This window comes from Prionailurus viverrinus, chromosome F1 (assembly GCF_022837055.1).
Source record: "Prionailurus viverrinus isolate Anna chromosome F1, UM_Priviv_1.0, whole genome shotgun sequence".
NCBI lineage: Eukaryota > Metazoa > Chordata > Mammalia > Carnivora > Felidae > Prionailurus > Prionailurus viverrinus.
In genome coordinates, this window is record NC_062577.1 from 985,485 (window position 1) to 998,690 (window position 13,206).

The window sequence follows — 13,206 nt, forward strand, 5'->3', positions numbered from 1 at the left end:
AGGGGCACCCTCTGGGGGACATTTAGGCCCCGGCCTCAGGAAAAAATCCTTCATGTGGAGACAAATGCAGATTCGCTTGCAGTTGAGTGGCCCTGCCCTTTTTGAATGATCATTTTAGTCTCATTTTTATCACCATTTTTACTCTGAAGCCGTCGTTTCTGCCGAGGTCACTCCGTCCTTCCCAGGTTTGCGCGGCGGCCATTTTGATGTTCGCTGGGCTGATGGCCTCACGCAGTTGCACGATGTTTGAATCTCCAGAGGCCTCAGAGGCAGCACATCAGAGTCACCTGGTGAGCGTCACCAGGCCCACTGACCGTGACTTCTGGGGGCAGCGCCCCGGCTGACTCCACGGTGCCCCAAAACCACTGCTTTGAAGGAAGGCCTAGGATTTCAGTTTGGCAGCATGGAGGGAGGTGCCTACAACTTTGCGCCCGTTAATAACTTAAAACGGGATGAACAAGAAAAGGGCAAATTGTAAAACTGTCGAAATAAAATTGGAGGAAGTGGTTTAAAGTGAAAAAAACAATGCCAGGAGGTCCAAACCTCTGGCACTCAGGGCTGGTTCAGGGAGCGTGAGCTCCAGTCACCAAGCGGCCCGGCCCCCGTGCCCCCTGCCAGCTGGGCTCCCTCGTTCCAGAGGGGCTCTCGGGTACTGGCAGCACGTCCCGCCCCAAACCAGGCTGCCCGGGGGGGACAGAGGCTCTGTGGGCACCCCTGCAGGCTCCCGCATCCCAACTCGCTGGGACTTCACAACAAAGCCCTTCCCGTGTGAGAGGCAGCGCCTGCGGCCCGTCCAGGTATGGTGGCCTCGCTTAGCCCCAAAGTTCGTGTCGTCGCGAGCTGGACGGATGTAAGCATCGGATGCCCGCCGTGCGTAATAAGCGCAGACACAAAATGTGTTCACGAGCCTGTGATGCTGTGAGTCCCCTGGTCTTGTAGGAATGCCTGGTAACCGGAGTATAAAACAGAACACTCTCACGTGCCCACACAACCAAACAGAAAGTACGGAGCGTCGTGCCTCCTCCCCTAAAAGGCCTTCTTGCTCTACGTTCTGATGCATTAAAACGACAGCACCCTCTGTAGAAACGACCGGGGGACTTCTTCACCCGTGAGCGCAGCTCAGTTTCCCGCTCCGCCCAGCATCCCTGGCTTTGGCTGAGAACAGAGTCAACCTGACTCTTCTATCATAGTTATTCTATAGTCTTCTATAGAATTCTATGGTTATTCTGTAGTCTTCTATTATAGTTATTCTGCTCCTCACCCTCGACACAGCAGACCCGCTGCTTAAGCCCCCTCCCTCCTTCCAGAGCAGCCGGCCCTCCCGCTGGCAGAAGCCGGGCCCTGGGCGCGCCAGCTGGAGCAGGCTCGGGAAGAGTGGCGACAGCACCACGTGGCTGTGGCCAAGGTGAGCTTCCTTCTGTCCACCTGCCGAGGCCCACACCTGGCAGGGAGCCTCACACTCTTCCCACGTGTGCACGGCCGCCTGGGCTGGCGTCCAGTGGATCATCGGGGTGGCTCCCCGCCCCCCCGGCGAATGTGTAACACGTGAGACGTGGCATGTGATTAAGTGACAAATGACTTCTGCCGATGCCGCTGGAGGCGCTAGGAGAGAGGAGGGCGGGGCGTGAGGGGGAAGGAAGCCGAGAGGCCTTGATGAGTCAAGGCTGCTGATAATTACGGTTTGGGGAGAATTCGAGGACTGTGCACCGTCTTCCGGGGACCTTACGGCGTGACCCTGAACCATAGTATCTGCCGGAGCATACGTGGGCTGTGATGCGAGTTTTGTACTCGGGTCGGGGAGATGCCCTCTGGGCCCCCCATCCACAGCGCCCTCCCTCCATGACCTGACTCCCCAGAGCCACAGCTCTGCACAGACCCCCAAGTCATGGGCCAGCCTTGGAGCACTTCCGGAGTGGCGGCAGAGACCCAGACTGGCTCCCGAAAGGCTCGGGAAGCCTGAGATGGAAGTGAGCCTCAGGCAGGGGGAGCGCAATGGGGCCGGGGACACCAGGAGGCCAGGACGAGTTAGGGTCCAAGGATTCTAGAAGTAAGGACAGGAGCAACGGAAAAGACTCTTATCCCCCTCACTCGTTATCAGAATTTCAAGACTGAAAAGCTTTCTTGTGACTGAACAATTTACTCCAGTTATGATCGGCCGTCAATCCTCTATAAGTTCAAGACCACCAATACCGGGTTGAGGGATGAGACACGCTCGGGTAACCCGGACAGGGTATACGGCACGTGCCACATTTGATCACCAACATTGGATCACCAGTGAGCTAGCCTGCAGGACCTGAGCTAGTGAGCTAGTCTGGGGGAGCCTGCGATGTAGGGTAGCGGGTTTAGTGGGAAGGGGGACCCAGGTGAGGCACCTGATGGGGCACCAGGACAGCTGGGACGCGGGGGGACCTGAAGAAAAGAGTGGGGTAGAAGTCAGGGTAGAAGCGGGGACAGAGACGGAAACTGGCCGCGCTTTGCAACAGTCACGTCCAGATGAGCTCAGGCCCCTCGGCTGACCTGCCGCAGGTGGGGTCTCACCCGCGCTGTGAGCAGGGCCTCCCGTCCCAGTCCCACTGGGCTTTCCTGAACGATCTGACAGGACGCACAGACAAGTGGCTTTGGTAGGACATGGATAGGAAAGGAATGCTACTGCCTTGAATGTGCTGGCCCTGTGTGGTGACAGGACTCCCGTCTCTCCCCCAGGAGCAGTGGATAATGAAGACCCTCCCTCACCTTCTCAACGTCAACGAGGACCCGCAGCTCACGGGGGTCCTCAAGTATTTCATTCAGGCTGGTACTCACCCCTCCCGACCCACGCTGGACCTGCTCAGGCTTCTTGCTTTGTGTTTCTTTCTCTTTTGAATCTTTCTTTTTGCGGTAAATAGGTGGAACATAAAATTCACCATCCTAGCCTTTTTAAAAAAAATTTTTTTTAATGTTTATTCGTCCCTGAGAGAGAGACAGACAGAGCATGAGCAGGGGAGGGGCAGAAAGCGAGGGAGACACAGAACCCGAAGCAGGCTCCAGGCTCCGAGCTGTCAGCCCAGAGCCCGACGTGGGGCTCAAACTCACGGACCGTGAGATCGTGACCTGAGCCGAAGACAGATGCTCAGCCGGCTGAGCCACCCAGGTGCCCCACCATGCTAGCTATTTTTAAGTAGACGGTTCAGGGCCATCAGCACATTCACACCGCGGTGCCACCATCACCCCCGCCCAATCCCGGAACCTTTCCTTCTTCCCAAACCGACATCCGCCCCCATTCAACACCAGCTCCCCCAGCCCCAGGCACCCTCCGTTCTACTTCTGTCCTACCTCCTGTCTCTACAAATGTAACTACTCTAGGCACCCCGCATCATTGGAGTCACACGGTATTTGTCCTTCTGTGACTAGCATATCTCACTCAGCACAGTATCCTCAAGGCCCATCTATGTTGTCAGCAGGTGTCAGAACATCCTTCTTATTTCAAGTTTATTTTATTCGAGAGAGAGTGAGCGAGCACAAGTGGAGCAGAGAGAGGGAGAGAGAGAAAATCCCAAGCAGGTTCCGCCCTCTAAGCACAGAGCCTGACGTGAGACTTGAGCTCATCAACTGTGAGATCATGACCTGAGCCGAAACCAAGAGCTGGATGCTTAACCGACGGAGCCACCCAGGCGCCCCAGAATTTCCTTCCTTTTTAAGGCTGAATAATATTCCATTATATACGCATACCACATTTTGTTTATCTATTCAGTCGTTGGAAAACAGCATCTGTATTGTAGTAACATGAGGCTTTCCGCAGCCCGGCCCTGGGCACACCCAGACAGGAGAGGGCTTGCACTGGAGGGAGGTAGGGCCCGGGTGTGGGGTGGCCCCCGGGGGGAGCCGGCGTGGTGCTCTCGGTGCTGTCTGGGTCCGTCACTGCACAGACCAGGACCTTCCCTGTGGCCGGGCTGCAGCACATCTCCTAAGCCCCGGACTCGACAGTTTCTTCCTCCAGAATCCCCACGAGTAAGGTGGAACTTGTAAAAAGTTAGGCAGCCCACAAAAAAGGGGCAGAAAGTAAAACAATCATCCGTAAGGCCGGGTGGTGTCCAGGTACTTACGACTGAAAATCCTAGCAGCAAAATCCCTCCACACGATCCTCTTGGAGAGGCAACGGCCCTACCCAAGCATCAGACACGTTCGCTTGTTAAGGTCAAATCCTGACAAAGTTTGCAAAGAAATTATCCTAATTCTTTTCAAGGCTCATGTGATGCCGGTCGGGCCGCTTCAAACGCCATCCACCTTCAAGGTTTGGGGTAAGTTGACGTGAACCGTCTTCATCCAAGAATTGGACGGGTCCAAGAATTGGACGTCCAAGAATTGGGAGGTTCTCAACATTTGTCTGGGCCTCGCCGGGTGGGGCCACAAACCCTGCAGAACAAATTCCCAGGCCGTCCTCAGGGACCCGCTCGGGGCTTCTGGAAGGAAGGGCTTTCCTGCTCCCACTGAAATCCTTCCCACCGCACTCACTTTGCTTCCTGGGCTCTGACGTCGGGAGGAATGGAAGGCCCGTTGCTAGACCCCCGTGTAGTGACTCGGCACAAGGAGACACAAGTGGACGAGGCCAGCAAAGGAAGACAGTGAAGAGAGAGCCCACCACAAGGGGCCCACGTCCTTCATGGTCTTAACCACCGAAAGCAATAGCATCCTCAGATCTCTGCCCTCAGAGCCCTCACCAACTGGACGAAGGGAAAGCCCAGGCTTTGGGTGACCCCTTCTGCAAGAGGAGGCCCTGTGGAACCCTATGGCGGTTCTCACGAACTCATAGCCGTCTCCTACCTCCGTGGCCTCTCTGCTCTTCTCCCCAGTTCCAGGGTGTCCTGATCGCCCACAGATTTCCAGCCCGTAGGCTCAATCAGCTTGCCAACCGACCAGTCCCCCTGACGTACCTCGCCCTCCTGCGCCAAAGCACAGGGACAGGAGGGGAGGGGGCCTGCGCTGACTGGGGGGCCAGCTGACATGGCTTCCCCCTGCACCGCCAGCCTCTGGGCCCCTTCTCCTGACTCTTCCTGGGAATTCCCCTCGTCTCCCTTTCCAGACACTTCCAGTGGGGACCTGTAGACGGCCGAACTCCAGATGAGCTGAGGGTATAGCCTTTCCCACGGCATCCCTGGGCCCCACGCACACAAGGGATATGGACAGACAAGTGTCTCAACGCCCAGAGCCTTCCACAGCAGCCAAGGAGTCTAGGAACATTCTAGAACAGTTAGGAAGCTGGTCACTCAGGGCAGCCGGATGATGTCTAGGGGGCCGCCAATCTGACACTTCTGACATCTGTCCCCCAGTCTTTAGCATATAAAGTCTGCCGTTGTATCATGGAGACCCAGAAACCGCTCTGACCTTCTCTGTGGCATGTACGTTATTATCTGTCAGCACCGGTCACCTGTCCCAGCATCCCTCTGAAACATCTTTCTTTCCATTTCCCCACCACTCAGTCTTGCGGCCTGTGAGTCTTGGAGGACCCCAGCGATGACCCTGCCTATGCAGGCTCCTTGTAGCTGTCGGCCCTCAGCGGGTGCTGGTTCTGTGGCTACGAGAATCGCTTTGTGGTCCTTCTCCGGCTCCTATCTACCCCGACCCCCCTGAGCCGCTTCCGGCCACCCTCAGCATCCGTAGGTCTTACTTACGCGTGCGAGTGGGGAGCAACCACCAAAACCGTGTGCCCTACAGTCACGATTATTTTGGCTACCTAGATGACCTCTTGTCTTTTTAGCATTTCAGATAAACACGCTTCCTTCACAAATTCGGATGGGAAGGTGACGGTCACACCACACAGCAAATGCAAAGTTGTCGTTAACGGGGTGCCCATCGTGACCAAGACAAAGCTGCAGCATTTGGTAAGCTTTCCTGCCTGGCCGCAGAATTTCCGCGGTCCCACCGGAGAGCTAGGAGAAGGGGTTCCCGTGAGGTGCCCCAGGCCTCCACGCCGTGGCAAGCACCGGGCAGGGTGGGGGCGCCAGCCACCCCATGTCCCCCTGCTACGACCGACATGGGTCACAGCTTGGGGTCGGGAGATCCGATATTAACCCGCTGTGTGTTCCTGGGCAAAAGCCACTTCACTCCTCGGGAATTCATCTATACATTGCTTTTAAGTTTATTTATTTATCTTGAGAGAGTGAGAAAGAGGGCAAGCAAGCAGGGGAGAGGCAGAGAGAGAGAAGCAGAGGGAGAATCCCAAGTAGCCTCTGGGCTGTCAGCACAGAGCCCGACGTGGGGCTCAAACCCACAAATCGAGAGACCACGACCTGAGCCGAGATCAAGAGTAGGACCCTTAACCGACTGAGCCCCCCAGGTCCCCCATTGGGACTTAATAAAACAGAGATGAGTGAACTAGAAGCTCACCAACACCCTTTCCAGCTCTGACATTTCATGATATCTCAGACTTCTTAAAAGATCTGCCACCGGGAGGGACCACACAGCACCTCGCAAACACTAGGCTCTCTGTCTCCTCCGCACACCCCAGCCTGGCTCCCCATGACCACAGGGGCTCCCGCCAGCCTCCCTGCTGCCCAAGCCCCTCTTCAACCCATTCTCCACACTGTAACCACAGAGAGCCTTTAGACAAGCTATTTGGATTAGGCCACGCCCTCCTGGAAATCCTCAGTGGCCACCCTTTCAGGGCCCCTGTGTGAGCTGCCTCATCTCCCCTCCACCTCCCGCCTCACTGCTCTGCACGAAGGTCACACGGACCTTCTCCTGATTGTTCAAAACACCCCTGGCTCTGTTTGGCCGCAGCCCTCTCTGCCTTGCCGAAACTGACCACCTTTGAAGTCGTAAACAGCGCACCTTGAGAGAGGACCACTCTGATCCCCAGTGCAAGTGAGGCGCCCGTATTATACTTTCTGCAGAAGCGCCCCCATTTCATTCAAGCATCTCTCTCAAGCTATTGCACTGTCTGTCTATAAAGTCCTAGAGGGGAGGGCCCGAGTCTGTTTGGTGCCCACTGGGATCCGCAATGTCTGATGGAGAGTCGGAGCTCCGTGTGGGATAAAGGAAGAAATAAATGAAAGCATGCACACAAAAGCAAAACGTCAATCTCTTCCTCTGCATTCAGGGGGGGGGGGTCTCTTCCCTCTCTGGGGACCTCGTGCAGGGTTTGTGATTTACCACAGCTGGACTGCCCATGGGGACTTGGCCCCCCTGGAGCAGGCTGGTGCCACACCCCTGCTCTCTGAGGGCAGCATGCTCCCGCTGAACCTCCCGTCTCCTCCCTAGGACCGCATTATCCTGGGATCCAACAGTGCCTACCTCTACATTGGGTTCCCATCAGAGCGAGGCAGTGAAGACCTGACCAGGTTCGACTATGACTTCTTCCAGCTGGAGAGAGCAGCTGCGGAGGGAGTGAGTGTGGACAAGCTGGGTGAGAAGCTCAGGGCCCTGTCTTCCAGAATTTTCCACATGCTGATCTAAAAGCAACTGCTTTCACTGTGTGCTCTCCTACTTTCCCTAAGAAAACAACATCTTGTTTCAAAGGGAAATGTTTAGAAAGTTAAATTAGGATTTCCATATTGTAGAGTGAGCACATGTCAAAGATTTATTAAACTATTTTGTTAATAAACAGAGAAGAAGGCGATAGATACAGTTGACCCTTGGACAACATGGGTTTGAACTGTGTGGGTCCACTTATACATGGTGGTGGTCTTTTTGTTTTTTTATAAACACAGCACAGTCCTATAAATGTATTTTTTTCTTTCTTATGACTAACATTTTCTTTTCTCCAGCTTACGTTATTATAAGTATATAATACATAGAACATACAAAATATATGTTAATCATCTGCTTATTGGTAAGTCTTTGGACCAACAGAAGGCTATTAGTAGTTATGTTTTGGGGGACTCAAAAGTTGAATGGATTTTTGACCGTATGGGGCGTCAGGGCCCTAACCCCTGCATTTCCCAAGGTTCAACAGTAAAGCACAAGAGGGAAGAACAGTGAAATAAGACTGAGTTAGACAAAGCTGGTTGATGGTTTTGGAGGCAATAATCTTCTACTGGACAAAAGTCATTTTATTTTTTTAAATTTTTTTTTCAACGTTTTTTATTCATTTTTGGGACAGAGAGAGACAGAGCATGAACGGGGGAGGGGCAGAGAGAGAGGGAGACACAGAATCGGAAACAGGCTCCAGGCTCCGAGCCATCAGCCCAGAGCCCGACGCGGGGCTCGAACCCATGGACCGCGAGATCGTGACCTGAGCTGAAGTCGGACGCTTAACCGACTGTGCCACCCAGGCGCCCCTGGACAAAAGTCATTTTAAATTGCGAATCTTCTACAAATCATCTCACAGCTCAGAGTCCAGGCTCCAATCAATAGCTGAATGACTGCACACGGGTACATCCTCCTAGGGAACCAGAATCCCTGCATGGGACTCTGCTAGGACCTTTAATTTTTTTAACGTTTGTTGATTTTTGAGAAAGAGACAGAACAGGAGCTGGGGAGGGGCAGAGAGAGAGGGAGACACAGAATCCGAAGCAGGCTCCAGGCTCTGAGCTGTCAGCACAGAGCCCGACGGGGGCTCGAACCCACAAACCGTGAGATCGTGACCTGAGCCGAAGTCAGACGCTCAACCAACCGAGCCACCCAGGAGCCCCATGTAGACATTTGGTGAACCATCAAATAACGGAGTACATAAGCATATAAGTAAACCCCTTCGTGGCTGACAAGTCTCCCAGAACCAGTGACCGACCTTCACCGGGACCCTGCTGGTTTCCAGGGGCTGCGAGCCACGGCGATGGGAAAGCGGACCCCGGCATGCTGGCGGTGTTCCAGGACTACGTCAGACTCATGCCCCTGGTGGCAGAAGCCAATCAAATGGGCGAAGAGCTGAAGAAGGTAAGGGCTGGAAGACGGAGTAACGCTGGGTCTGGAAGGACCTCAGGGAACAGGGTCCACGGCCCCTCACCCCCACCGCCCCAGCCGGCTTTGCCGTACCAGCGAGGGCACGGGGCCTGGAGAGGTGAGGGGCTCCACCCAGGACCCCGCAGTGAGCCAATGACAGAACCCAGGCCGACCCCCAGGCCTCAGCAGTCCCAGCTGCCAGAGCCATGCCTACCATGGCCCCAACGGCCCTCCGGGCTCCCAGACCGATGCTTGCTTGCCAGGCCACCCCTCCCAGGTTGCCCTCCAGAAAGGGCTTTCCTGGGTCCAGGACCCTGAAGCCTTCTAGCCACAGAGAAGACCTGAGCAGGGGGTGGCCCCCCGGTGACACAGGATCCGATCCCCAGGGCACGTTCAAGACACTTCTGCATGTTGGGAACGTGCGAGGAGGAGAAGGAAATGGCGAGGGCGGTGTGGGCTGTGCGCTCAGCGAGAAGGGTCCCCCTTACAGGGACTCAGAATGGAACTGAAGGTGAAGAATTTAGCGGCTTCAGACTCCAGGGGCCACGAGCTACAGAAGGAGGTCATGGTGAAGGTGACCAACCAAAGAACCCGCGAGGTGAGGATGCCTCTGGCGACGGGGTTTCTGAGGGTTCTCCTGGGGACAGAGACTGTCCTGTGGAGACCCCGTGAAGGGCACTGTGTGTTCCCAGCGTGAGCTGGGCTCTGGGGACAGACTCTGGGATGGAAACCCCCGCCTCCCCCACGTTTCTCTCCTGGTCCTCTCTCCCACATGGCACCAACCCTGGGATCACTCCCAACCACCACTCTCCATTTATTTATTTATATTTTTTTAATGTTTATTTGCAAGAGAGAGAGAGAGAGAGAGAGAGAGACAGGTTGAGCATGTGCGAGCCAGGGAGGAGCAGAGAGAGGAGGCCGCAGAGGATCCCAAGCAGGCTCCGCGCTGTCCGTGCAGAGCCTGACGCGGGGCTCGAACCCACGGACCGCGAGATCATGACCTGGCTGAAGTCGGACGCTTAACCGACTGCGCCACCCAGGCGCCCCATTGTCAGACCTCGTTTTAAGGAGATTTCATGTTCCTCTGTGTTTCGTTGCTCATTATAGTTTAAGGTGAATTGAAAAGGATCTCGTTCAGCCTTTCCTATGATTAGCAGAAACCGGGTTTTCTTTTCAGGGGCTGCGCGCTAATTGCTTTTATGGTGATGTCGCTCGCTTTCCTCTCTCCTCGGGCAGAGACTAAGCTTACTGATCCGTCATCTCCAAGGCTGTCCGTCTTTACCTTCCGAGTGGATCAGTGGCCTCTCCCCGGATGAAGTTACACCTTCCCCGGGGGCCTCGGAGATGCCGGCAGTCCCTCGGCCCTTCCTGGAAGGTTTCGTGTGTGAGGCTGGGAAGGGCGGACAGCAGCCTCGGCACTTTTGTGGCGGTCCGCCTCGCAGATGTTCGCCCTAGACCGCTGGACCGTGTGCGCACAGGGCGGAGACGGGACCCCCCCAGGCCACTTCATGTGACCGACGAGAGACACGTCGGGGGCGATTCGGGAGCAAGCCGGGGCTTGTGAGGACAGGGAGGGTCTCAGCCCTGACTTCTCAGCGGAGTCGGTGCAACAGGCTTCCGGCCTGGGAGTCTCCGTGCTCGGCTGAGGCCCCGCGGGGGACGGGAGGGTCAGCAGAGACCCCTGCCGGTCCCGCAGAGCCCCGCTGAGCTGTCACAGGGCCCAGGGCGCGCTGTCCGCCAGAAAGGATGCAGCGGACTGAGGACGCCGATTCCCACCGTCTTGGCGCCCTAGCCTCAGGGCTTGAAAAACCCACCTGCTGGAGCTCGTGCTGTGCTCTGCCAGGGTCAGGTTCACACGCAGTCTTTACCCCGCCTCTCGGGGGAGAGGACGGGTTTCACTTGAGGCAAAGAAGGAAAGAACGAAGTCTTTGTAGTGTCTGGAGGGGGATCTTTTTCTTTGGAGGCACGTAACACTCAGAGGGACAGCGACACATCGGTTGGCTCCTTGTGCCCCCATCACCTCACCGTATGTCCTCTCAGCAGCCCTGTCCCTCACTCAGGGACAGACAGTGGCAGGTTCTCGGGGGGGCGTGAGCGCACACATTGTCACCTTACGGCCCCGCCCGGGCCTCCCTGTGCCACAAGTGAGGTGCTGGCACAGCTTTGCTTTCTGGGGGCCTGAGGGTCTGAGAATCTGTTTCCTTGCTTCTTGAAGCTTCCAGAGGCCCCCGCTTTCCTCGGCTCCGTTGTGCTCCATTTCCAAAGTCAGCCCCTTGGCGTCTCCCTGACTCCCCTTCCGTGGCCGTCTGACCATCTCTTCTGCCTCCCCCTTCCACAGTTAAGGTCCATGTGGGGGCGCGTGGGTGGCTCAGTCGGTTGAGCCTCCGACTTCGGCTCAGGTCATGATCTCATGGTTTGTGAGTCCGAGCCCCACGTCGGGCTCTGTGCTGACAGCTCAGAGCCTGGAGCCCACCTCGGATTCTGTGTCTCCTTCTCTCTCTGCCCCTCCCCCACTTGTGCTCTGACTCTACCTCTCAAAACTAAATGTAAAAACATATTAAAAAAAAAAAAGATCCATGTGGTTACACTGGACCCACCTAGACAGTGTGAGCAAATCTCCCCATTTTAAGGTCAGCTGATAAGCGAACTTCATTCCACCTACAACCATAATTCCCTTTTCCACATAAGGTAACATGTTGGCAGGTTCCAGAGACTGGGACACAGACATCTTCGAGGGCCACTCTTCTGTGTTCCCTGAGTCCCAAACCGTCATCTCTCCTGGGACAGTGTATTGTTTGATCCCTTCATTATCTCCTCTAAGTTATTAGGCCCCAGCAACTCAGGAAATGATGGAGCCATGGGTCAGGAACAAACGTGGACTCCTGGAGGACCTCACCGCAAAGCTAGGCTTGAGGAGAGTGTTAGGGGGTCCTGGGTGCCCCAAAGCCGGCCCATCTGGGGAAGCATGCTGGGAAAAGTCATGGGAACGAACTGTGAGCAGGTGAAACCCAATCCCGGTGACCTATCTTTGTGTTCGTAGGTGTGGATTTGGTCAAAAGCCAAGTTTATCAACAGGAAATTTCTCATGGAGGAACTTTACCAGCGCTTTCTGGATGGAGAAGACGGCCACGTGGCTCAGGAAGATGACCCCTTCTGGGATCCCGTCGAGGTTGTCCACTTGGGCTCAGCCCACATCTGGCTCCAGTCGCTGGCCTACTCCATGAAGCTGGAGGAGCAGGTGGAGTTCATGAACTGCGAGGGGGAGGAAGAGGCCGTGGTGCACGTCTGCGTGACTCCCTGCTCCCCGGCGGGACGGTGGGTGTCCCCCCGGCCCGGCCCGGTCCTGGCAGAAAACTCCCAGCATGCCTGCGCTCTCCTGGATGAGCTGGTCAGCACGGTGTCCCCGAAGAGCTCATTCAGTCACGATTTGGCCCCAGCAAATCTGATTTTTGCCACGGCGGCCAAATCGGCGGGCCCGGAATGTCTCAGGTCCTCGCTGATGCGGCCCGAGGGCTGGAAGAAAGCAGAGTTTCCAGCTCGTCCCTTCTCCATCGTGGTATAGGCTCCCGTGGGTTTTCTGTCCCTTCCCTCAAGGCAGGGACTGAGGTGTCTTCGTTCCCTGACGTGGCCTCCTTCTGAGTTGTTGGCCGACCTTCTGTGGGGACGGGCGTTGCTATAACTCTGCTACACTGCCCTTCACCGTCCTCTCAGGGACCCCCTCTCTTCCCTCTCTCTAGGCCATGGACAGTCCACAGCGTTTTCACAAAAGCCCAGGTCTCTCAGCAATTCTAAGCAAAGAGGCGGGCAGGCGGCGGTCTGGTCTGGGTGCGAGGTGCTTTTAGGCACCCGGGATGGCCTCCCTGTCTTTCTGAAGAGGGAACCAGCTCAGGGCCGCGGGGTCCTGGCACCCAGAGACCAAGCTGACCATCGACTCACTGTCTTTACTGGGAGTCTCAGCAACTTTCTGGTCACTTGGCCACCTCGGGCTTCTCGGCTGCCGGACGGCTTCCCTCTCGTTGCAAATTCCTAAGGCACATTCTAGCTTATAGGCTCGATGCGAGGTTGACGTGACAGATGCCCCCTGTTGGAAAGCTGTCCAAACTGGTTTGTGAACCTGTAGGGCTGGAGTTGACTCTGGACTGTGCAGAGCTCACCAAGGAAAGGGTCGCCTTGAGAGGCCGCATCCTCTACCCCACTGGGAACCTGCCCGGGGCTCCAGGGCTGGGTCGCGTATTACACGAGGCGGTTACGTTGCGGTCTCTTCCTCCAGGAGGCTGGGAGCTCCTTGAACGCCTGTTGCGTGAACACGCTCCACGGCTGGCAACGCTCCTCGTCTTTTCTTCAGAGAAG

At 56.0% G+C, this 13,206-nt stretch overlaps 1 protein-coding gene across 1 annotated transcript in view; it reads left to right on the forward strand.

The window, feature by feature from the left end:
• Positions 1-13,206, forward strand: part of LOC125155158 (kinesin-like protein KIF28P) — an 80,608-nt gene that overhangs the window by 59,246 nt on the left and 8,156 nt on the right. Inside the window, exons 10-15 of the mRNA XM_047840064.1 lie at positions 2,707-2,843; positions 5,735-5,858; positions 7,237-7,381; positions 8,732-8,850; positions 9,347-9,454; positions 11,897-12,171. Coding sequence (XP_047696020.1) covers positions 2,707-2,843; positions 5,735-5,858; positions 7,237-7,381; positions 8,732-8,850; positions 9,347-9,454; positions 11,897-12,171 — 908 coding nt within the window. The remainder of the gene's footprint in view (positions 1-2,706; positions 2,844-5,734; positions 5,859-7,236; positions 7,382-8,731; positions 8,851-9,346; positions 9,455-11,896; positions 12,172-13,206) is intronic.